The 26,646-nt window shown below is 43.7% G+C and overlaps 1 protein-coding gene across 1 annotated transcript in view; it reads left to right on the top strand.

The window, feature by feature from the left end:
* The window catches only part of LOC132823042 (short transient receptor potential channel 4-associated protein-like), a 100,066-nt gene that overhangs the window by 61,739 nt on the left and 11,681 nt on the right, over window positions 1-26,646 (top strand). Inside the window, exons 12-17 of the mRNA XM_060836603.1 lie at window positions 3,086-3,187; window positions 4,522-4,605; window positions 5,433-5,523; window positions 8,144-8,284; window positions 15,654-15,765; window positions 16,470-16,582. Coding sequence (XP_060692586.1) covers window positions 3,086-3,187; window positions 4,522-4,605; window positions 5,433-5,523; window positions 8,144-8,284; window positions 15,654-15,765; window positions 16,470-16,582 — 643 coding nt within the window. The remainder of the gene's footprint in view (window positions 1-3,085; window positions 3,188-4,521; window positions 4,606-5,432; window positions 5,524-8,143; window positions 8,285-15,653; window positions 15,766-16,469; window positions 16,583-26,646) is intronic.

Below are 26,646 nucleotides of genomic sequence, written 5' to 3'. Positions count from 1 at the left end.
ACAGATGCAAAGCACTAACTAAACAATGAGGCTATACCCCTGCTTCCATGTGTGAATCTCCTTTTTAGTTTTATGTTGGCTCTCAGTCTTTATCATACTCCCTCTTTATATCTCTTTTCAAAGCCGCGTATGTCCAGCCTGGTTATTGGTTGTATTTTCTACCTGGCATTGGTCATAAGCAGGTAAAAACAATGACTGCAGATGCTGGAAACCAGATTCTGGATTAGTGGTGCTGGAAAAGCACAGCTGTTCAGGCAGCACACTTTCTTCTTTATCACCATTTGAATCTCTGGTAGCTTTGAAAATCTAATACCGCTATGGAAGGTGGGGAAATTTGGCCCCACTTTTGAAACCAGCCAAGTGGATTGAGAAAGGATAGGGAAGGAAACTGCAGGAGGTTGGCACAATTGAAATGTGGAACTTATTCAAAGAACAGCTACTGCGTGTCCTTGTTACACGTATTTATATGTCAGGCAGGGAGGTAGTGGTCGAGTGCGGGACTGTGGTTTATGAAAGAAGTTGTATCTCTTCTTAAGCAGAAGAAAGCTTGTTAGGACGAGACATGTGGACTTGTTGGGCCGAAGGGCCTGTTTCCACTACTGTAAGTGATCTAATCTAATCATGAAGGCTCAGTTAGGACACTTGAGAATTAGAAGTTAGTCAGGAAAGACCTAAAGAGAGATCTAAGGAGAGCCAGGAGGGTACATGAGAAGTCATTGGAAGATAGGATCAGGAAAAACCTGAAAGCTTTCTATAGGAATATCAGGAATAAAAGAGAATGACTAGAGAAAGATTAGGGCCAATCCAGGGCAGTAGTGGGAAGTTTTGTGTGGAGCCCGAGGAGCTAGGAAAAGCGCAAACTAAATATTTTTTGTCAGTATTCACACCTAAAAAAAGACAATGTTATCGAAGAGAATACCACAATACAGGTTACTAGACTAGATGGGATTGAGGCTCATGAGGAGGTGTTAGCAATTCTGGAAAGTTTGAAATAGATAAGTCCCCAGGGCCGGATGGGATTTATCCTGGGATTCTCTGGGAAGCCTGCGAGGAGGTTGCAGAGCCTTTGGCTTTGATCTTTATTGTCATTGTCTATGGAGGCTAGCAAATGTTGTCCCTTTGTTCAAGAAGGGGAGTAGAGACAACCCTAGTAATTATAGACCAGTGAGCCTTACTTCGTTTGTAGGTGAAATGTTGGGAAAGGTTATAAGAGATGGAAATAATTGGATTAGGGACAGTCAACATGGTTCTGTGAAGGGTAGGTCACACCTCACAAACCTTATAGAGTTCTTTGAGAAGGTGACAAAACAGGTGGAAGAGGGGAAAGCAGTTGATGTGGTGTATATGGATTTCAGTAAGGCATTTGATAAGGTTCCCCACAGTAGTCTGTTGCACAAAATATGGAGTTGGGGGTTGAGGGTGATTTAGTGGTTTGGATCAGAAATTGGCTAGGTGTAAGAAGACAGAGGGTAGTTGGGAAATGCTCATCCTGGAGTTCAGTTACTCATGGCATACTGCAAGGATCTGCTTTGGGGCCACTGCTGTTGGTAATTTTTTTTAAATGACCTGGATGAGGGCTTGGAAGAATGGGTTAGTAAATTTGCGGAAGACACTAACGTCAGTGGAATTATGGACAGTGCCGAAAGATGTTGCAAGTTACAGAGGGACATAGATAAGCTGCAGAGCTGAGAGGTGTCAAATGGAGCTTAATGCGGAAAAGAGTAAGGTTATTCACTTTGGAAAAAGCAGCAGGAATGCAGAGTATTGGGCTACTGGTAAGATTCTTGGTAGTGTGGATGAGCAGAGAGCTCTCGATGTCCATGTACATAGATCCTGAAAGTTGCCACCCAAGTTAATATGGTTGTTAAGAAGGCATGTGGTGTTTTAGCTGTTATTGGTAGAGGGATTGAGTTTCAGAGCCATGAGGTCATGCTGCATCTGTACAAAACTCTAGTGCAGCACATTTGGAGTATTGCGTACCGTTCTGGTCACTGAATTATAGGGAGGATGTGGAAGCTTTGGAAAAAGTTCAAAGGAGATTTACTAGGATGTTGCCTGATATGGAGGGAAGTTTTTGAGGAAAAGCTGAGGGGCTTGAGGCTGTTTTCGTTAGAAGAAGGTTGAGAGGTGACTTAATAGAGACATATAAGATAATTGAAGAGTTAAATAGGGTGGACAGTGAGAACCTTTTACCTTTGGTGATGGCTAGTATGAGGGGACATAGCTTTAAATTGAGGGGTAATAGAGGACAAATATCAAAAGTAGTTTCTTTACTCGGGCGTGGAGCGTACTGCCTGGAGTCATCAACTTTAAGGGCATTTAACTGGTCATTGCATAAACATATGGATGAAAATGGAATAGTGCAAGATAGATGGGCTTCAGATTGGTTCCACAGGTTGGTGCAAATTCGAGGGCCAAAGGGCCAGTTCTGCACTGTAATGTTCTTTGTTCTAAGAAAACCTACAGGAATCTACATCTCAAAATGTTAGTTTATCATCCCTAAGAACCAGTAATTTCTTTACTAACAGACTTGTTTCAGGAAATCCCAGTAGCTTGGTGTGAAAATTCATTGCTTGTAAAGCTACAGGCTTTTCATAACCAGGGCTTTATCAGTGTATAGGTAGGTAGAAAATAATGTTTACAAACCGGTTCAAATTATTGTATATTCTTCAAATACTAATGGTGCTCCGGAGGTTGTCATATGTTTATCCCCGCTTCTGTTTTAGTTATATTTTAACACTTACACACCATGAAAATATGAAATCGACTTTCCCGTTAACACCTCTGAAGTTACCAACTTATCAACTCCCTCTGCTCTGTGCTGGCCTTGTGCTGACCTTGTGCTGAATGCTTTTGACTTCTCCTGTCTGAATATTACTTTCACTGTAAAATTTGAGTTTGGTTGTGATGTAAAAGCACCAGTCCCTTGGATGAGTGCATGTTTCTGACTTAATAGCCTTTAGAGCAGTGTCCAACCCCTGACACCTTTCAAGTCCTCCAACAAATTACACAGTAAAACTTAAAAGTGGAATTGACTCCTGACGTTTTCTCATTTCGTGTGACCACTGTTGTTTTGGGTTTTCAGGAATAGGTATCTATTATTGAACAGCCAGGAGTTGAATGAACTTGGTGCAATCTCACTCAAAGCTAACATTCCTGAGGTAGAAGCAGTTGTTAACACTGACAGGTAAGTTGACTTGTTATGCTTGTGAAGATGGGCCTTTACAATGCTTAAAGTAGAAAAATGCATCCATTGATTCTGTCCTAATCTGGATTCTGTCAAGAAATATGCTCTCATTTTAAATTAAGATACAGTTTGACTTACAATTAAGCAAGCCACCCTATTCGGGTGAGTATCCAGGTTACTGAGTACAGTGACAGCATTGTCTAGGCAAGTGGCAGGAATTTTTAAACTCCTCAGTTGAATCTTGTGAAAGCAGTGGCGATGATCTGGAGAAGGTGGTGAGCCACTTGTCAAAATACTGGCCTTGTTCTGGTAGCTGTGATGTTAGTATGGTTAGTTCATTTTGGCATCTGCTTAAAGTATTCTGTCTCCCCGATATGGATTTTCATGGTTTGGCAAAGGATGGTTGCAACAAGCCATGCGAATGAAGATTTTTAAGGTAGTCATTACTTCTGTGTCTGGTAAAAATGGTACCTCCTGCAGACAAACCAGACTGGACTTTATTTATGACCATAGGCTACTTGGACTACATGTCATTGGAGAGAACAGTTTTGGCTGGTATTGGGGAGTTGATGGAAATGGAGGAAATGTATCAAGATGGTGTGGAAGCAATTGAGAATTTGGTCTTGGTCACTTGTATATATTTGCCATTGAATGACATGATCAGTTATTGAGTTAGCTATGAAAAAAGTCTGCATTCCCCTGGTTTTCAGCCTGGTTTCTCTCAACTTGGAGTGGTCTAATTCTTAATAAACTTGTTGTTTTCTGACATTCTGTGAAGTAATTTTTTTAAAAAATGTAAGATGCAGATGGAAACTGAACTCTGGATGCAGGAATGGTAACTTCGCATTTTTAACTTTGAAGGGCTCTTTTATTGTATTGATCCCACCTTTTTGAGGAAGAATGCCCATGTTAAAGACCCACCTGCTCCAGATTGTCGCAATGAGTTGGTTTAATGAAAATATTTACAGCATTTTGACGTAATAGCAGAAAGCCCGTTTCTGAAGTTAACTGATCTGGGTTAACTATTTGATCATCTGGAGGCAATAAATAGTAGGCCATGTCCAGTGAATGAATAAATTAAATCAGCAAAGTATCAAAACTGTTTTCCCAGGATGACTGCCCAATTTACTCATTATCATAGCTGCACAACCCAGACAACATCCAGCAGATAAATTGAATGTTACTTGTATACGTGAAGATTATGGCCAACTTGGAAGTGGGAAACTCATCCTTTTAAAGCTACTGTAATACTAACTGTGTGAAGCAGTGTGCTCTGATTTTTAAACTGAAATTATAAGTGAGCCAAAAGTTTTGAATCACATTTGTTTTCACAGAACTCTGATTTGTGATGGGAAGAAAGGACTTCTGACAAGGTTATTACAAGTGATGAAGAAAGAACCTGCAGAATCCTCTTTCAGGTAGCTTTCGCAGAAACTGATGGTGAATTTATTATGACTCCTTCCCTTTCCATGTGTTCATAAAGAACATCTCTTGGAATCTCTTCTCTCGTGTTACCAGCAACAGATACTGGACTGATGGGTCTACAATTACATCTCTGGTCTTGTTTGATTTTGAAATTATTTTTAAGGGACTCTCTAATTAATAATGGTCAAGGGGGTTCCATTATTTTTATCACCCTTGGATGGATGTCCAGAACTAGAGCTCTTCAATTTTGAACTTTTCTGTTTCTCCAGGATGACGTTAAATTAGTAATTATTTAAAAGCAGGTGGTTTACATCTGAACATAACCATTGGCTATAGGACTGCAGACTGATGGAAAATAAGTGGCTGAAAATGGACCTAACTGCTATAAGTAATAAGTATCAATCTCTGATGCCAATTCCCATTCATGCCAAGCATGTAGTTTAGGGTGGATTTGTATTGAATGTTTAATTCCTGTTGTATCTATGTAGAATGTTTATTGAAAACAGGTCCTGAAGCTTGGTAAAGGTTAAGAGTTTATGACCTCTATCACCTCAGACTGTGAACATGACGACCTCAATTCTCCATTTCTGGAGTTATTTTATTATGGCTGAGGCAACAATGTATTATAATTGCAAGGTTTTACTCTAGTAAATTGAACTGATGGTAAAGTGCACGCTTGATTGATGGCCAGTGCTTAGCAGAATGTGTGTTGCCTGTGTAACTAGACTCAGTAGGTGATCCACTTTCAGAATAGTCAAGTAGACAATTGCTAAGGAATTAAACCAGTTGAATTGCTTTACTTGTTACTCATTCCCGGCAGGTTCTGGCAGGCAAGAGCAGTTGAGAGTTTTCTACGAGGAGTGACTTCTTATGCTGACCAGATGTTTCTTTTGAAACGCGGCCTGCTGGAGGTAAGTCAAACTTTAAGATGCAAAATGGTCAAGCTGCTGGATGGTGAGAAGAATTTCTTGCATATTTCAGTTTGCACAATTAGACCAAATTAACCATTCAAATGTGTTTAACTTTGCTGCTTTTGCTCATGTGCGGAATGGAGTTTGTTTTTATTTTTGTTGCTGAGTAGGGTGTGGTGTCACTGGATGTGCATGGGGTAGGAGGGCTTTGTTGTCATGTCGTGGGGGTGGTATTCGGCAGGGCAGAGGGATTGGTGTGGCCATTGACAATAGACATTAGGGGCAGGAGTAGGCAATTCCGCCCTTCGAGCCTGCGCCACCATTCTATATGATCATGGCTGATCATCCTTAATCAGTATCCTGTTCCATAACCCTTGATTCCACTATCCTTGAGAGCTCTATCCAACTCTTTCTTAAATGAATCCAGAGTCTGGGCCTCCATTGCCGTCTGGGGAGAGCATTCCACACAGCCACCAATCTCTGGGTGAAGAAGTTTCTCTTCATCTCTGTCCTAAATGGTCTACCCCGTACTTTTAAGCTGTGTCCTCTGGTTCGGGACTCACCCATCAGTGGAAACATGTTTCCTGCCTCCAGAGTGTCCAATCCTTTAATAATCTTATGTCTCAATCAGATCCCCCCTCAGTCTTCTAAACTCAAGGGTATACAAACCCAGTCGCTCCAGTCTTTCAGCGTAAGGTAGTCCCGCCATTCAAGGAATTGATCTCGTGAACCTACGCTGCACTCCCTCAATAGCCAGAATGTCTTTCCTCAAATTTGGAGACCAGAACTGCACACAATATTCCAGGTGTGGTCTCACCAGGGCCCTGTACGGCTGCAGAAGAACCTCTTCGCTCTATACTCAATTCCTTTTGTTATGAAGGCCAGCATGCTATTAGCCTTGTTCACTACCTGCTGTACCTGTATGCTTGCCTTCATTGACTGGTGTACAAGAACACCCACATCTCTTTATACTGCCCCTTTACCTAAATTGATTCCATTGAGGTAGTAATCTGCCTTCCTGTTCTTGCCACCAAAGTGAATAACCATACATTTATCCACATTAAACTGCATCTGCCATGCATCTGACCACTCACCTAACCTGCCCAGGTCACCCTGTAATTTCCTAACATCCTCCTCTCATTGGTTGATGTGTCCCTGTACACCATCTGGCAAAAGAGAATGAAGTCCTCACTCCTGTCCTATAGAAGTGTGGCCAAATGGTGGTCAAACAGCTCTGCTAGATGTGAAAAAGTCTGCTGCTTATAAGCCAGAGAAAAACCTGAAGCGAATCAGAGGATGAATATCATTTCAAATTCTTTTAAATTGTCAACACTTATGTTCGCTTCAGTTTACTTGATGAACTGAAAAATGTGTTGCTGGAAAAGCGCAGCAGGTCAGGCAGCATCCAAGAAGCAGGAGAATCGACGTTTCGACCGTAAGCCCTACATCAGGAATGAGGAAGGTGTGCCAAGCAGGCTAAGATAAAAGGTAGGGTGGAGGGGCGTTGGGAATGCGATAGGTGAAAGGAGGTTAAGGTGAGGGTGATAGGTCGGAGAGGAGGTGGGTTCGGAGAGGTTGGGAAGAAGATTGCAGGTCAAGAAGGCAGTGCTGAGTTAGAGGGTTGGGAATGAGATAAGGTGGGGGGAGGGGAAATGAGGAAGCTGGAGAAATCTGCATTCATTTCTCCAGCTTCCTCATTTCCCCACCCCCCACCCCCCCACCTTATCTCAGTCCAACCTTCAGACTCAGCACCGCCTTCTTGACCTGCAATCATCTTCCCGACCTCTCCGCCCCCACCCCCTCTCCAGCCTATCTCCCTCACCTTAACCTCCTTCCATCTATTGCATTCCCAACGCTCCTCCCCCAAATCCCTCCTCCCTACCTTTTATCTTAGCCTGCTTGGCACACCTTCCTCATTCCTGACGAAGGGCTTATGCCCGAAAAGTTGATTCTCCTGCTCCTTGGATGCTGCCTGACCTGCTGCGCTTTTCCAGCAACACATTTTTCAGCGCTGATCTCCAGCATCTGCAGTCCTCACTTCTAGTTAAATTTACTTGATGTACTTAATGTGGTGTGGAAAAGAATAGTTTGGTTATTTGACAAGTTATACCAGTGTTGGCCACTCTTGGATTGAGAATTGCAAACTTAAGTATACAGTGAAGCTTCTAGCTTGGTGCTTTATTCCCTTGCATTCAAGTTTGTCAGGCCAGGAGATAGTATTCTGCTCTTGCTACCCATCCCTGTAGCCTCAGTAGTGAGCTGCTGAGTTGTGCAATGCATTTTGAGTGGAGCAGAATTAAAACTATTATCCATGGTTCCCACACGGTATGCCCAAACAATGAATAAACTGGGAGGAAACCATTCTATCAACTTGAACTGATCAGAACTATTCCAAAGATGAAAGGGTGATTTCTAACCAGAGAATCCAATATCCGTTAGTTTTTATTGAAATTTAAAAACAAATTCCTTGGAAAGCAAAATAAAACTTTGGGTAATATGCTTGAATGTTCGAGGTAAAAGTTCAGAACTCAGCTTCAGAACGAAAGTGTAATTGTCATTAAGGCCACTGAAGGTCAGTGCCTTGCAAAGAAGTTAAAATCTTGTATGTTTGCTTTTACAGCACATTCTTTTCTGCATTATCGACAGTGAGTGTAAATCCAGGGATGTATTGCAAAGTTATTTTGATCTTTTGGGTGAGCTGATGAAATTCAACATTGATGCCTTCAAGAGGTTTAATAAATATGTAAACACAGAAGAGAAGGTGAGTTGTGGTACAGTGAGCTGCACAGCTTAATCTGTAAATGAACATCTGTCTAATTTACTAGTCTAGCAAGTATTTACTTTAAGGATTTTGGAAAGTGCTTGTATATCACCCATCAGTAAAAATGTTCATGAAGCTGGAATGATAAATGAAACCCCAGCTGAAGGTGGTGCGTACCATTTGTCCTAATTCTGCTGGATTCAGGGAATGTGTTCAAATAAGCCAGTGCTGTCAGTCTCCCAGGTATCACTAGGCACAAACCACAAAGAACAGAAGATAACTTGCCTTTTTTGGGTTGTTTAATTGCTTTTGACATTTGAAGGCCCAACACAACTGATTTCAGCTTTTTTGATGGGTGCAAGAAAGAACCCCAGAATCAGCAATAAGGCGGGGGGGGGGAGGGGTTTGGGTGCAAAAGTGACTAGATGAAAGTCTGAAGGTGGGGAAAACAAAGTGAAAGGCAGAGGTCATGGTCTGAAGTCTGAATCCAGAAGGCTTTTTAAGTGTCTAAAAGGGAAATGAGATGCTGTCCTTCCAGTCTGCATTGGGCTTCACTGGAACAATATATCAGACTGAAGGGTAGAGGTGTGAGCAGAAGACGAAGACTGTGAATGAACTGGCAAGTGACCCCAAGGTCAGGATCACTCTTGCAGACTGAGTGAAGGTGTTCCACAGAGCAGTCATCTAGTCTGCATTTAGTCTCATTGATGAAAAGGAGACCGTATTGAGAGCAGTGAATACAGTTGACAACTTTAAAAGAAGTAAATTAAAATGCTGCATCACTTAAAAGGGGTTTGAGCTTATAGGTGAAATGGCGTGTGACACCTGCGTCTGCTTAGGAAATTGCTATTGCAGCAATGTTGAGTGAAAGAGATGTTTAGTGAAACTGGCGAAGGATGATCAATATGCAGGCCAATAGGAACCCTGTCATTGTTCCAGAAGGGAAGGGAAGAGATGAGAGCAGAGGTTTGTGGTGGATGGGATTCTCAGTTGAGGGAAAAGTAAGAAATATCAGATACCATTTTTGAAGAGGGTGTTATCAGAACTGATCTAATGGAGAGATAGAAACTGCAGATGGAGTTAAGTCCTTAATTAAGCAGGGTGTGAGGAAGTGCAATGGGGATAATTGAGGGAGTCATGACTAGAGCTGGAGAAGTCACAGAAGGGAAGGAAGGTAGACTAGATAAAGATGAGAGAAGGTTAGGAATTGGTTGCCAAATTGATTTAATTCTTCCAACAAGATCAGTGATACCTGTACAGTATTTGTTGTATTTGTTCATGGCATGGGGGCCTCGCCGACCAGGGCAAAATTTGTCTATAATTGACCGACTCAACATTGATGTCTACTTCAAATCCACCGACTCCCACAACTACCTGGATTACACCTCCCACCCACACCCCTGTAAAACATGGTGCCTTACTCTCCATTCCTCTGCCAAGAACATGCAAGTCCTGGGTCACCGCCTCCACAGAGTTCTAGCCGCCTGGAGGAAGAATGCCTCATCTTCCGCTTTGGGACCTTGCAACCACATGAGATCGGTGTTGATTTCACCAGTTTCCTGACCTCCCCTTCCCCCACCTTATCCCAGATCCAACCCTCCAAACTGCACTGCCCGCTTGAGCTGTCCAATCTATCTGTCTTTCTTCCTGTCTATCCGTTCCACTTCAACCCATCACCATCAATCCCCACCTCATTTACCTATTGCATTCCCAGCTACCCCCCCCCCCCCCCCCCTCGCCCTGCCCATTTTTCTTTCAGCCCCCTTGACCCACAAGCCTCATTCCTGATGAAGGGCTTATGCCTGAAACATTGACTGTCCTGCTCCACAGATGCTGCCTGACCGGCTGTCCTTTTCCAGCATCACACTCTTCAACTCTGATCTCCAGCATCTGCATCCTTGCTTTCTCCTAGGGTAAATGCAGGCAAGATATTCTCTATGGGGTGTCCAAAACCAATTGTCACAGGGTCGGCCATGTAGAACTGAGATGAGAAGAAATTACTTCACCCGAAGTGTGTGGTGAGCCTGTGGAATTCTCTATCAATGAAAGCAGCTTGGGTCATAATATTGAAGTTTCAAAGAGGAGTTAGATATAGGCTTTGATCCCTTTAGCTTCAAGAACGATGAGGAAGAGGGTACCGAATTGGATGGTAAACCAGATCGTGTTTAAGGGCAAAGTAGGCTTGAAGGGCCGAGTAGACTATGCGTCCTGTTTTTCTGCTTCTATCTCTTAAATAGAGGAGATAGGGAATCAGGGTCTTTCCAAATGAGAAGTAATGTGCCAGAGTTCAGTTTTTAATGTGGTAGTAAAGGATTGAGGCAATACTTTTTCACTGCATTGGTATCTAGAATTTTCTGAAAATGTGTTGCTGGAAAAGCGCAGCAGGTCAGACAGCAACCAAGGAACAAGAGATTCGACGTTTCGGGCATAAGCCCTTCTTCAGGAAAGAATTTTCCTATCTAGAATTTTCTGCCTAGTTTGGTAGTGGAGGCTGAAACCCTCTTCTCATATAAAAATAACCTGAATCTGCAACTGAAGTGCAGTAACCTGCAAGGCCCTGGACTGGGTACTGGGAGGTGAGATTAGAATGGATATCTATATATAGAATCCCTGCAGTGTGGAAACAGGACATTCGGTCCAACACATTAACACTAACTCTCCAAAGAGTATCCCATCCATACTCACATCCCTATCTCATCCCTGCATTTCCCATGGCTAACCAACGCAGCCCTGAACACTATGGGCAATTTGGCATGGCCAATCCACCTGCACTGCACATCTTTGGACTGAGGAAACACACACACACACACACACACACACACATGCAGGCAGAATTGAACCCAGGTCCCAGGTGCTGTGAGACAGCAGTGCTAACCAATGAGCCACTATGCCACCTCAAATTACAAGCTTTATTTTGGCTGCATACATGCGATGAGCTAAAAGTCTTTTTTTGTGTCTTTAATTTTCTGTGGTTCTATAAGAGTGGAACAAGTAATGTTCGATAAAGTTGTCAAAAAGACAGATAAATATAGCTAGGTCCCATGGAGGTCTGTATGACCACACCATTTGTTTGGAGAAAACAGGATAAGTTGAAAGAGAAATTGTTCATTGGGGCAACAAGCTCAGCCCCGTGGAGATGATGTCAGAGTGTGGTGCTAGAAAAGCACAGCCGGTCAGGCAACATCCAAGGAGCAGTAGAGTTGACGTTTTAGGCAGAAGCCCTTCACCAGGAATTAGGTGTGTGGGTCAAGATGTACAGTTCTTGTTGCCACACTAACAAAAGGATGTGGATGCTTTGGAGAGAGAGCAGAGAAGATTTGAGGATGTTGCCTGGTATGGAAGGTGCCTGGTATGGAAGGTGCTAGCTATGAAGAGAGGTTGAGTAGGTTAAGATTATTTTCATTAGAAAAAAAAGAGATTGAGGGGGGAACCTGATTGAGGTCTACAAAATCATGAAGGGTGGATAGAGATAAAAATCACAAAACCAGGTTATAGTCCAACAGGTTTAATTGGAAGCACACTAGCTTTTGGAGCATCACTCCTTCATCAGGTGATAGTGGAGGGCACAATCCTAACACACAGAATTTATAGCAAACATTTACAGTGTGATATAACTGAAATAATACATTGAAAAATTGATTGCCTGTTAAGCCTTTCATCTTTTAGAATACCATGACAGTTTCGCTTCTTTCATGTGTAAGTCACAAAACCTTTTTTATTTTAAAAGTTACATTCTCAGGTTAGCTGTTAACAATGGTGATAGCTAGACAATATGTTGAAGGTGTTAGCCCCCTGTGTTCTCTGTCTATGCCATGATGTTTAGATTGATTCTAATCTAAAGAGTGAGATAATGGAGCTTTACATGAATTCAGCAAAGTACAATGTAACCCTGCAAGCACAAACTCACCCCACACAATGTGTGCGCGCATGTGGGTCTTTGTCTGTCTGCGTGTGTCTCTCTGTCTGGGTTGGGGGTTGAGACTGTGAGAAAGTGTGTGTGGTGAGTGTGTGTGTGTGGTGAGTGCAGAGTGTCTTAAGTCTGTGAGGGGATGCATGTGTGCATGTGGGGGTGTGTGGGGATGTCAGTGTATATGTGTGTACAGGAGTGTGTGTGTATAGTGCACTGGTAGCAACTTGTAATGTGACATGAACCCGAGGTCCCAGTTGAGGCCCTCCCTATGGCTACCGAACTGGAGTATTCCCTCCCCAGTTGGGGAACACTTCAGTGGTCCAAGACATTCGACCTCAGATCTTCAGGTGACCATCCTCCAAGGCGGACTTCGGGACAGGCAGCAGCGAAAGGTGGCCAAGCAGAGGCTGATAGCTAAGTTCGGTACCCATAGGGAGGGCCTCAACCGGGACCTTGGGTTCATGTCACGTTACAGGTGACCACCACTGCACTATACACACACACACAGATACCCCTACACACACACACACACACACACACACACACACACACACACACACACACACACACACACACACACACACACTCTCACTCACGCACACGCAGGCACTCCTGTATACACACACACAGGCACACATATACACAGACACCCCCACACACCCTGACAGAGACACACACTCACCTGCACCCCCTCACAGACTTAAGACACTCTGCACTCACCGCACGCACTTTCTCAATCTCAACCCCCGACCCAGACAGAGACAGACAAAGACCCACATGCGTGCACACATTTTGTGGGGTGAGTTTGTGCTTGCAGGGTTACATTGTACTTTGCTCAAAAACTGCATGAATTCATGTAAAACTCCGTTATCTCACTTTTTAGATTAGAATCAATCTAATCATCATGGTATAGACAGAGAACACAGGGGGCTATCACCATTATCAACAACTAACCTGAGAATGCAACTATTTATATAAAAAAGGTTTGTGATTTACAGATGAAAGAAGTGAAACTGTCATGGTATTCTAAAAACATGAAAGGCTTAACAGACAATCAGTTTTTCAATGTATTATTTCAGTTACATCACACTATAAATGTTTGTTATAAATTGTTATTATCGAGCCCTCCACTATCACCTGATGAAGGAGTGATGCTCCGAAAGCTAGTGTGCTTCCAATTAAACCTGTTGGACTATAACCTGGTGTTGTAATTTTTAACTTTGTACACCCCAATCCAACACCGGCATCTCCAAATCATGGATAGAGATAAGCTTTTTCCCAGGGTGAGGGATTCAATAATGAGGTCATGTGTTCAAGGTGAGAGGAGAAAAGTTTAAAGGGGATACAAGTGGCAAGTAGTTTACACAAAGGGTGGTAGGTGCCTGGTGCGTGTTGCCAGTAGAGGTAGTAGAGGCAGGCCTGGTAGATTCATTTAAGGTGCACCTGGACAGATGCTTGAGTAGGTGGGGATCAAAGGGATAAAGATCCTTAGGAATTTGGCAATAGCTTTAGACAGTGGATTTGGCTCAGCACAGGCTTGGAGGGCCGTAGGGCCTAATCCTGGGCTGTAAATTTGTTTCTTTATTCAAGGGGACTAAGATAAATGGGAGGGGGTGGAGCTGTGGAAAAGGTAGCTGGGAATGAGGTAGGTAGATGAAGATGGGGGTGAAAGGGATAGGTTGGAGAAATGGGTGGCGTAGATAGGTGGGAAGGAAGCTGGCCAGGTAGGACTACTCAAGAGGGCATTGCTGAATTGGGAGGTTGAGACTGGGATAAGGTTGGGGAGGGGAAATGGGGAAACTGGTGAAATCCACAGTGACCCAAGATGGAAGATGAGGCATTCTTCCTCCAGGCGTTGGGTGGCTAGGGTTTAGCGATGGAGGCGGCCCAGGACCTGCATGTCTTTGGCGGAGAGAGAGGGGGAGTTAGCGTTCTGCTACAGGGCGGTGGGGTTGATTGGTGTGGGTGTCCCAGAGATGTTCTCTGAAATGATCTGCAAGTTGGTGTCCTGTCTCCCCAATGTACAGGAGACCACATCAGGTGCAACAGATAAAGTAGATGATATGTGTGGAAGTACTGGTAAATTGCTGTTGGATGTGGAAGGATTCTTTGGGGCCTTGAATGGAAGTGAGGGAGGAGGTGTGAGCACAGGTTTTCCACTTCCTGCGATGGTAGGGGTAAGTGTTGGGGTGGGAGGGTGGTTTGGTGGGGCACGTGGACCTAACAAGGGAGTCACAAAAGGAATGGTCTCTTCGAAACGCAGATGGAGTGGTGAGAGAAATATATATGTCTGGTAGGGTATGTTTGTAGGTGGCGGAAATGGCAGAGGATAGTGCAGTGTATCCGGAGGTTGGTAGGGTGGAAGGTGAGGACCAGTGGGGTTTCTGCCCTTGTGGTTGGAGGGGTGGTGTTCAAGAGCAAAGGTACAGAAAGTGGAGGAGATGCACTGGAGGGCATCATCAACCATGTGAGAGGGGAAATTGCAGTCTTTGAAGGAGGAGGCCATCTGGGATATTCTATTGTGGAATTGGTCCTCCTAGGAGCAGATACAGCAGAGGATTTGGGAGTAAGGATAGCATTTTACAGGAGGCAGAGTGGGAGGAGGTGTTGTCCAGATAGCTGTGGGAGTCGGTGAGCTTGGAGTGGACCCATCCTCCGTCTACCTATTGCATTCACAGTGACTATGCAGCCCCCCCTCCCAATCCCATTTCGCTCTCCGCCCCCTTGGCCTGCAAGCCTCATTCCTGATGAAGGGCTTATGCCTGAAACATTGACTCTCCTGCTCCTTGGATGCTGCCTGACCAGCTGTGCCTTTCCAGCACCACACACTCAACTCTGATCTCCAGCATCTGCAGTCCTCACTTTCTTCCAAGTGGAGATTATGGTGGTTACTAGTGATTGTTTGGACCTCTTGTTTAGGAAGAAACAGATGTTTGAGTCATCCAGGTGGCTGATGGAGGTGTTGAGGGATTGAATATCCATAGTAAAGCAGAGGCCTGTGTTTTACCACCTGTATGACTGTTAATCTATTTCCGGATGGTCCATTTCAAAACTTATAAAATTGAGGGGCATGGATAGGGTAAGTGGGCAAAGTTTTTTCCCTGTGGTTGGGAAATCCAGAACTAGAGGCCACAGGTTTAGGGTGAGAGGGGAAAGATATAAGAGACCTAAGGAGCCACTTTTCATGCAGAGGATGGTGCATACACGGAATGAGCTGCCAGAGGATGTGGTGGAGGCTGGTACAATTGCAACATTTAAGAGGCATTTGGATGGGTATATGAATAAGAAGGGTTTGGAAGGATATGAGGCCGGGTGCTGGCAGGTGGGACTAGATTGGATTAGGATATCTGGTCGGCATGGATAAGTTGGACTGAAGGTCTGTTTCCGTGCTGTACACTTCTATGACTCTGACTCTTGCCACAAAGTACAGCAATTCACAATTCTGTCTTTTTTATTCAGTTTCAGATATTTTTGAATCAGATCAACAGTTCTTTAGTGGATTCTAACATGCTGGTTCGCTGTATTGTGTTGTCCTTGGACCGATTTGAGAGTCAAACAGATGCTGTAAAAGGTATAACGCAAATAAGGTCCTTTCGTAAGCAATGGAGAAGTGGAAGTATATATGCATTGGAGGAGATTATTTTGAGGGAACAAACCAAATTAACATGACAGCATAAATTTATCAATGACAAATCTGCAGGCATGGAGTTTGTTCATTTTATCACAATCTCAGATGTAGCGTGCAGAAAACTTTTTGAGTGATAAGTGCCCTTGAATCTTCAAAGAGCCAAATCAAATTTGTGAATGGGAATCCAGCAGCAACCCCTCATTTGTGACACTGCACACAATTCATGACTGTTGGATAATAGAGCCCAAAACAGCTTTTACCACTTCATCTGCTCCTATACTGATCCTTAAGATTTTCCTGGTGGGGTCCATGAACTGGCTACCTCAAAACTGGAAAAATCTTATTATGTAAAAACCTAAAATTCTTGACTTTAATGCAAGTGACAAAAAGGTGGATCTTGCGTGATTACTAAACCTTTGAGTGGCTTTGATTTCTGTGAACTTTGGTGTCGTGTCTAGCAGTTTAGCTGTTTTCATTGAGATCTGGTGGGATTACAATCATGTATGTTACTCAAAAAATTACTTTTACTGGATTAGTATGAACTAATGTTTGTGACATTGACTGGTTTGCAATTTCTCTTGATTTTGTGGGATAGATGAGGGAATGTGGTTATCCTTTGATCATTCTGTACACTGTTTTCTACTTAGTTGCAGAAGTCATTTCCCAGTGCTGCCTGCTATCCTACATCTCACGTGTGGAAAACAGACTCTCATTTCTTTTCCGGCTAATTAATATTATTCAAGTACAGACGCTCACCCAGGTAAGCTTAATTATTTTAGGAAATTGTTTACTTTTTGTCTAAGTTCACTTTTGCTTCAACTAATTTTCCCACATGTTGAAACCAAGTTGTTTACAAATGATTGTACTTGCCTTTTGAAGTAAACCAAGGTATAATATTGAGTCTAACCTCCGATTTAACCCATCTTCCAAGATAACCCCCTCTCTAGTTACCTGCTGTCAGTTCAGAAATCCACAAGTTGTGCTTCCTGAATGTTGAGGGCATGTGACTGCATTCCATTTTAAATGATGTAATGTTCCTTTCTTTTTAAAGTTACATTCTGAATGCAGTCTAAGTTTTTCTGTTGCGTTGAAGATTTCTCATAGGGGCCAACTTCAAAGTGATGAATTATTTTAAATCTAAGTTTGATAGGTGCCATATGCATACGTACCAGTGCTGGAGCAATTGCCTTGAGAGATACAGCAAGCCTGTAACTGCATTTAAAATCATGGTTTAGGACTGAGTCACAGAGCAACCAATCCACAATGAAAATTATTTGACAAAATTGTTAGGAAGGGAAAATACCCTTGCCTCAAGAAAGAACATTCTTAATGGTGAGGGCAGGGGCAAAAATGTCTGTTATATCCCAGTCTTTGAATACAAACTGGTCTCATTTGTGATGTTACAGGTGAGTTCATTGGATTCTCTAAACTACACAATAGTGGTTAGACCATAAGACCTAGGAGTGGAAGTAAGGCCATTCGGCCCATCGAGTCCACTGCGCCATTTAATCATAGTTGATGGGCATTTCAACTCCACTTACCCACATTCTCCCCGTAGCCCTTAATTCCTTGTGACATCAAGAATTTATCAGTCTCTGCCTTGAAGACATTTAGCGTCCCAGCCTCCACTGCACTCCGCAGCAATGAATTCCACAGGCCCACCACTATCTGGCTGAAGAAATGTCTCTGCATTTCTGTTCTGAATTGACTCCCTCTAATTCTAAGGCTGTGCCCACGGGTCCTGGTCTCCTCGCTTAACGGAAACAATTTCTTAGCGTCCACCGTTTCCAAGCCATGTATTATCTTGTAAGTTTCTATTAGATCTTCCCTTAGCCTTTAAATTCCCAGGATCCTCAGCCGTTCCTCGTATGTTAGACCTCCCATTCCAGGGATCATCCGTGTGAATCTCCGCTGGACACGGTCCAGTGCCAGTATGTCCATCCTGAGGTGTGGGGACCAAAACTGGACACAGTACTCCAAATGGGGCCTAACCAGAGCTTTATAAAGTCTCAGTAGCACATCGCTGCTTTTATATTCCAACCCCCTTGAGGTAAATTACAACATTGCATTTGCTTTCTTAATCACAGACTCAACCTGCATGTTTACCTTTAGAGAATCTTCGACTAGCACTCCCAGATCCCTTTGTACTTTGGCTTTATGAATTTTCTCACTGTTTAGAAAGGAGTCTATGCTTTTATTCTTTTTTCCAAAGTGCAAGACCTTGCATTTGCTCACATTAAACTTTATCAGCCATTTCCTGGACCACTCTCCCAAACTGTCTAGATCCTTCTGCATCCTCCCCACTTCCTCAGTACTACCTGCCTTTCCTTCGTATCATCGGCAAACTTCGCTAGAATGCCCCCAGTGCCTTCATCCAGATCATTAATATATAACATGAACAGCTGCGGCCCCAACACTGAACCCTGTGGGACACCGCTTGTCACTGGCTGCCATTCTGAAAAAGAACCTCTTATCCCAACTCTCTGCCTTCTGTCAAACAGCCAATCCTCAATCCATCCCAGTAGCTCACCTCGAACGCCATGGGCCCTCACCTTACTCAGCAGCCTCCCGTGTGGCACCTTAGCAAAGGCTTTTTGGAAGTCTCGATAGACCACATCCACTGGGTTTCCCTGGTCTAGTCTACTTGTCACCTCTTCAAAGAATTCCAACAGGTTTGTCAGGCACAACCTCCCCTTACTAAATCCATGTTGACTTGTTCTAATCCGACCCTGCTCTTCCAAGAATTTAGAAACCTCATCCTTAACGATAGATTCTAGAATTTTACCAACAACCGAGGTTAGGCTAATTGGCCTATAATTTTCCATCTTTTGTCTTGATCCTTTCTTGAACAATGGGGTTACAACAGCCATCTTCCAATCATCCTGGACTTTCCCTGACTCCAGTGACTTTTGAAAGATCTCAACCAACGCCTCCACTATTTCCTCAGCCACTACCCTCAGAACTCTAGGATGTATCCCGTTAGGGCCAGGAGATTTGTCAATTTTAAGACTTTTTAGCTTTTCCAGCAATATCTCTTTTGTAATGGCAACCATACTCAACTCAGCCCCCTGACTCTCTTTAATTGGGATATTACTCATGTCTTCCACTGTGAAGACTGACACAAAGTACTAAAGTTCTCCTGCTATTTCCTTATCTCCCATCACTAGCCTTCCAGTATCGGTTTGAAGTGGCCCAATGTCTACTTTTGCCTGTCATTTGTTTCTTATGTATTGAAAGAAACTTTTACTATCATTTCTAATATTACTGGCTAGCCTACCTTCATATTTGATCCTCTCCTTCCTCATTTCTCTGTTATCCTCGGTTTGTTTTTGTAGCCTTCCCAATCTTCTGATTTCCCACTGCTCTTGGCCACTTTATAGGATCTCTCTTTTTCTTTGATACGTTTCGTGACTTCCTTTGTCAGCCATGGCTGTCTAATCCCTCCCCGGATAATCTTTCTTTTCTTGGGGATGAACCTCTGTCCTCAATTATACCCACAAACTCCTGCCATTTTAGCTCTACTATCTTCCCTGCTCGGCTCTGCTTCCAGTCGATTTTCGTCAGTTCCCCTCGCATGCCCTCGTAATTACCTTTGTTTAACTGTAACACCATTACATCCAATTTTGCCTTCTCTCTTTCAAACTGCAGACTGAACTCTACGATATTATGATTGCTGCTTCCTAAGTGTTCCCTTACTTTAAGATCTTTTATAAAGTCTGGTTCACTACATGGCACTAAGTCCAAAATAGCCTGCTCCCTTGTGGGCTCCATGACGAGCTGTTCCAAAAAGACCACCTGTAAGCATTCCAAGAATTCCCTTTCTTTGGATCCACTGGCAACATTATTTACCCAGTCCACCTGCATATTGAAGTCTCCCATGATCACCGTGACCTTGCCTTTCTGACATGCCTTCTCTATTTCCCGGTACATGTTGCGCCCCTGGTCCTGACCACTGTTAGGTCTGTACATAACTCCCATTATGGTTTTTTTGCCTTTGTGGTTCCTCAATTCCACCCACACAGACTCTACATCATCTGACCCTATGTCATTCAGTGCCATAGATTTAATTTTGTTCTTAACTAACAAGGCCACCCCGCCCCCTCTGCCCATCTCCCTGTCTTTTCGATAAGTTGTAAATCTTTGGATGTTTAACTGCCAGTCCTGAACCCCCTGCAACCATGTCTCTGTGATGCCTACCACATCATAATCATTCACGATGATCTGTGCTGTTAGTTCATCTACTATATTACAAATGTTATGAGCATTCAGGTAAAGTGCCTTAATGCTAACATTCTTATCATTAGAGATATTGGAAGTCATAAGATGTCCTAAGTTATCCTTCCTTTTTGTTGCATTCCTAATCTGCCTCAAGGTTGAATCCACCTGCAAACATGCTATCCTCCTGCTTATCTTTCCATTTAACTCCATACTCCTGTCGCTTTCACTCCCCCACCCCCCACCAACCAACCAACTCAGAAGTTTAAAGTCCTACTGACCACCCTATTTATCCTCTTCGCTAGAACATTGGTACCAGATCAGTTCAGGTGGAGACCGTCCCAACGGTACAGATCCCCCCGGTTCCAAAACTGATGCCAATGCCCCATGAAATGGAATCCCTCTTTCCTACACCCACATGTTTACTTCCCTAATTTGCTTATCCCTATGCCAATTGGCACGTGGCTTGGGCAGTAATCCGGAGATTATGACCCTTGAAAACCTGTACTTCAATTTCCTTCCTCGTGCTTGATAATCCCTAAACAGGTCCTCCATCCTAGTTTTGGCTATGTTGTTAGTCCCAATGTGGACCACAACAACTGGATCCTTCCCCCTCCCACTCCAATATCCTTTCAAGCCAGTCAGAGATGTCCTGCACCCTGGCACCGGGCAGGCAACACACCATGCGAGAGTCCCGATCTGGTTTGCGCAGGATACTATCTGTCCCCCTAATTATAGAATCCCCCTATAACAACAACTTGCCTTTTTGCTCCCCCCTCTTGAATGGCCTTCTGCACCATGGTGCCATGGTCAGCTGGCTCATCCTGTCCAGAGCCCTTTTCCTCACCTGTATAGGGAGCAGGAATTTCATACCTGTTGGACAAGGTCAAGGGCTGAGACTCCTGAACTCAAGTTCCCCCTGCCTGCCTCACCTAGTCACACACTAATGTCTCTGACAACTAACTGAATGTGAATTACTTAATCTCCCAGGTGTGACTGCCTCCTGAAACAAAGCATCCAGGTAACTCTCCCCTTCCCGGATGTGCCGCAGTGTTTGAAGCTCAGATTCCAGATCATCAACTCTGATCCGGAGTTCTTCCAGCAACCAACACTTGCTGCAGATGTGGTCACTGCCATTCACAATGGGATCAGCCAGCTCCCACATCATACAACTACAGCACATCACCATCACATCGCCTATGCCTATAGTATAGGTTGGAGTTAAAATACTTTTTGATACCTCTCTGCTATAGTCTTTTTCTAAAAAACCAATTTGTAGATAAACCAGAAAAAGTAAAATTTTAACCATTCACCGATAAAGAAATAGAAAATCCTTACCTTAACAAACCGGAGTCCTATTTTTGGTTAGAGGAGGGGGGAGGGGGTGGTGGTGGGAGACACAACACGTGTAGTGTCTCGGCTTAAGGGACTGCCCAGATATACTAACGGCAGTCCCCTGGTCGTCGCTCCCACTCTTCCTACTTATTATCTAGGTTAGAGGAGAGTGGCGGGTGGGAGGCACTACAGTTGTAGAGTCTCGGGTTTAGCCGCCTTGCTGATATATATGGTCACTGCTTTCCTTCCCGGCTGCCCCTCTGGTCCACATCACTTCCTCTGCTGCTCCTGCTCCGCTGCTGCTCGCACTTAAAATGGCCATTGGCGTCGAAGGGTGAGTATTAATACTCACTGCTTTCCTTCCCGGGTGCCCCTCTGGTCCCCGTCACTTCCTCCGCTGCTCCCGCTCCTTCTGTGAAAGAGAAAAGCACCGCTGCCCGCTACAGGTAAGTAATTTTAATAAAAACTGCCTTGCCTTATCTGCAGTCTTCTGAGTTCATCCTACCTCCGCTGCTGCTTGCACTTAAAAGCATGGTTAACATGTAATGGCTCACATTTTGTAGTGGTGAGGACAATGAGACTTATCATTATTTCTCTGAAACAGAGCAGCTTCAGGTGCCTGCAGATGTGTAATGTTAAAAATGATCTGTAGCTTTTGTACATTAAAGGGGAGATATGGTTAGGCTTACTAGAAAGGAGCTCAGAAATAGACTGAGGAGAGCGGGGGGGGGGGGGGGGTGTCACAAGAAAGACTTGGTAGGAAAGATTAGGGAGAACCGAAGGCATTTTACTCATAGTCATAAAGATGTACAGCATGGAAACAGACCCTTCGGTCCAACCCGTCCATGCCGACCAGATATCCCAACCCAATCTAGTCCCACCTGCCAGCACCCAGCCCATATCCTTCCAAACCCTTCCTATTCATATACCCATCCAAATGCCTCTTAAATGTTGCAATTGTAAAAGCCTCCACAACTTCCTCAGCTCATTCCATACACATACCACCCTCTGTGAAACATTTGCCCCGTAGGTCTCTTTTGTATCTTCCCCTCTCACGCTAAACCTGTGCCCTCTAGTTCTGGACTCCCTGATCCCAGGGAAAAGACTTTGCCTATCTACCCCATCCATGCCCCTCATAATTTTGTAAACCTCTACAAGGTCACCCCTCAGCCTCCGACACTCCAGGGAGAACAGCCTCAGCCTGTTCAGCCTCTCCCTATAGCTCAAATCCTTCAACTTCCGAATTTGTTTCTTAAAGAGTTGGATAGAGCTCTCAAGGATAGGAATCAAGGGTTACGGAGATAAAGCAGGAACAGGATATTGATTAAGGATGATCAGCCATGATCATCATGAATGGTGATGCAGGCTCGAAGGGCATAATGGCCTACTCCTGCACCTATTGTCTATTTCTGGCAACAACCTTGTAAATCTTTTTTGAACCCTTTCAAGTTTCACAACATTTTTCTGTTAGGAAGGAGACGAGAATTGTGCGCAATATTCCAACAGTGGTCTAACCAATGTCCTGTACAGCCACAATATGACCTCCCAACTCCTGTATTCAATACTCTGACCAATAAAGGAAAACATACCAAATGCCGCCTTCACTGTCCTGTCTACCTGTGACTCTACTTTCAAGGAGCTATGAACCTGCATTCCAAGGTCTCTTTGTTCAGCAACACTCCCATGGACCTTACCATTAAGTGTATAAAACCTGCTAAGATTTGCTTTCCCAAAATGCAGCACCTCTCATTTATCCGAATTAAACTCCATCTACCACTCCTCAGCCTATTGGCCCATCTGGTCAAGATCCTGTTGTAATCTGACATGTGAGAAATAAGAGAATGATGAGGGAGAAAGTAGGACCAGTCGGGGATAGCGTAGGGAACTTGTGCGTGGAGCCTAAGCAAATAGTGGAATCCCTAAATGAGGTTATTGCTTCGGTTTTCACTAAGGAAAGGGACGTAAGGAAAGGAATGAGAACTTAGAGGAACTGGGAAACAGGTTTGAACAGATCAACATTGAAATTGATGTGCTGGAAATTTCGGCAAACATTAAAATTGATATGTCCCCAGGGGTAGACCTGATTTATCAGAGATTGCTCTGGGAAGCAAGAAAGGAGGTTGTTAAGCCGCTGGCAAAAATCGTTGCTTCCTCACTCTCCACAGATAGAGGAGAATGTTGCCCTTCTTTTCAAGAAGGGACATAGAGAAATCTCTGGCAATTACAGACCAGTAAATCTTGCATCTGTAGTCAGCAAGGTTTTGGAAAGAATTGAGGAATAGGATTTATGACTTTTTGGAAAAGCATAGCTTGATTAAAGGCAGTCAGCATGACTTTGTGAGGGGCAGGTCATTCCTCACAAATCTTAGTTCTTTTGAGGAGGTGACAAGACAGATTGGCAAAGTTTGAGCAGTGGATGTGGTGTATGTGGACTTCAGTGAGGCATTTGATAAGGTTCCCCATGGTCGGCTCATAAAGTCAGGAGGCATACAAGGAGATTCGACTATCTGGATTCAGAATTGGTCAGCTGACCAGGCAAAGATGGTTCTAGATAGAAAGTATTCTTCATAGAGGTCAGTGGTGAGCAGTGTCCCGCAGGGCTCTGTTCTTGGGTGTCTGCTCTTTGTAGTTTTTATAAATGACTTGGATGAGGAGGTTGAGGGGTGGGTGAGTAAATTTGCTGATGACACAAAGGATGGAGGTACAGGTGATATCAAGAGCTGTTGCAGGCTGCAGCGCAACATAGGATGCAGAGCTGGGCTGAGAACAGACAGATGGAGTTTGACCTGGATAAATGTGAAGTGATGCATTTTAGAAGGTCAGACTTGAATGCTGAATAAAGGGTTAAAGACAAGAATCTTGCAGTGTGGAGGAATAGAGGGATCTTGGTGTGCAAGTGCATAGATCCCTCAAAGTTGCCATGCTTTGTGTAGGGTAGTTAAGAAAGCATATGGCTTTCATTAACAGGGGGATCGAGTTTGAACTGTAAGGTTTTGCTGCAGCTCTCCAAGACCCTGGTGAGACCACACTTGGGATATTATGTCCAGTTCTGGTCGCCGTATTATAGAAAAGATACAGAGGCTTTGGACAGGTGCAAAGAAGGTTTACCAGGATGCTGACTGGACTGGAGGACTCGTCTTACAAAGAGGTTGACTTAGCTCAGACTTTTCTCTCCGGAGAGAAGGAGGAAGAGAGGTGACCTGATCGAGGCATACAAGGTAATGAGGGGCATGGATAGAGTCATTAGCCAGAGACTTTTCCCAGGGCAGGATTGACTGGCACGAGAGATCATAGTTTTAAAGTGTTAGGGGGACGGTATAGAGGAGATGTCAGAAGTAGGTTCTTTACGCAGAGTTGTGAATGCATGGAATTTGTTGCCAGCGGTGGTGATGGAAGCAGAGTCATTAGGGACATTTAAGTAACTGCTGGACATGCACATGGACAGCAGTGAGTTGAGGGGTTCGTAGGTTAAGTTTTATTTTAGATTAGGAATAATCCTCTACCCAACATTGTGGGCCAAGGGCCCGTTCTGTGCTATGTTCTATTAGGCATTTGTAAAGTTTAATTTGGGGCTGTGGTGTCAATGTTTGGGGGACTTTTTAAAAATTAATTCATAGAATGTTGGGGTGAGATGGGGGAGGTCACTGGTTAGACTAGTATTTATTGTCCATCCCTTGAGAAAATACTAGCAGGCTGTCTTTTTGAAAGACTGCTGTCTTTGGGATGTTGGTACATCCACTGTGCCATTAGAAAGGGAGCTTGAGGATTTTGACCCAACAACAATGTAGGAATGCCAATTATAGTTCTGGATTGCAATGTTGAGTAACTTGGAAGAGAACCTACAGCGGTGGTGTTCCCATGCACCTGATGCCCTTGGTGGCTTATTGTCGCAGGAATCAAAGGTACTGTTAAAGGAGCAATTGTTACCGGACTTCGTATTTTGGTTGGTACACCATATTGTCACTGTGCATTAGTACTGAATGGAGTGAATGTTAAAGTTGCTAAATACGGTGTTGATCAATGGGCTGCTTTGTCCTGGATGATGTCAAGCTTATTGCATTGTTGCAACTGTTTGTCCAGGCAAGTGGAAAGTATTTTATCACAGTCCTGACTTGCGACTTGAAAATGGTGGACGGTCTTTGGAAAGTTAGTACGTGAGTTTCTTATTGTGGAATTCCTATCCTCTGACCTACTGTTTTTAGCCACATATTTGTATGGATTGTCCAATTTAGTTTCTGATTGATTGTAACACTCAGAATGATAGTGGATGATTGGACAACAGTAACACTATTTAATGTCCTGTCAGATTATCTTTGCCTGGTATTTGGTGGCTCGAGTGTTACTCGCCACTTGTCTGCGCAAACCTGGATATTGTCCAGGTCTTGCTCCATTTGAGCACGGACTGCTTCAGTATCTGAGGAGTCACAAGTGGTGTTGAACATTGTGCAATCTGTGAATATCTCCACTTCCAGCCTTATGACAGAGGGAAGGTCAGATGAAGCAACTGAAGATGATTAGGCCTAGAACACTACATACCAAGGAACTCTTTGTTCTTTTGGTGCTGAGTTAACTGATCTCCAACAACTACAAAAATCTTTCATTGTTTTGGGTACAGATTCAACCAGTGGAGTGTTTTCATCCTGATTTCCATTGACTGTGGTTTTGCTCGGGCTCCTTGATGCTAAACTTAATTGAATGCTACCTTGATATCAAGGTCGATAATTTTCATCACACCTCTGGAGTTCAGCTCTCTTTAGTCCATATTTTGACCAAAGCTATGATTAGGTCAGGAACTGAGTAGCCTTGCTAGAGCCCAAACTGCACATTGGTGAGCACATTATTCCTTTAGGCGAATGTCACTTGGTAGTATTGCAATGTTGGGTACAGTATTTGTGAATGAGAAGGCAGGATGTTTAAATTCAACGTTTGTAAAATGATGGGAAGGAGGAGAGTTTGTGGTTCCTTTAGATTTTATTTCTATGCTTAGAGTTGTAAGAGTGTCTGGGGTTAACAGCATGGCAGTTGTCAGGTGCTCCTATTGAAACATTTGTATCAAAGATTATACTGTTAGCAGGCAAAGCAGCATTTTTACCAGGACAATACATTTTTAAATTTTGCCAATTAATTTAAAATAGGTAGGTGGAGACTAAGGACCAATTAAACTTAAATCTGGTGGTTTTGACAACTGAAAATCAATCTGATTTGTAAAGAAGTTTAACAAGACATCAAGGGAATAAAAGAAAAGGGCATCTGAAAATTGGCAGAGAACAAACT

This window comes from Hemiscyllium ocellatum, chromosome 15 (genome assembly GCF_020745735.1).
Source record: "Hemiscyllium ocellatum isolate sHemOce1 chromosome 15, sHemOce1.pat.X.cur, whole genome shotgun sequence".
NCBI lineage: Eukaryota > Metazoa > Chordata > Chondrichthyes > Orectolobiformes > Hemiscylliidae > Hemiscyllium > Hemiscyllium ocellatum.
The sequence above is the reverse complement of the archived record's forward strand: the minus strand, read 5'-3'. Positions and strand labels throughout refer to the sequence as shown.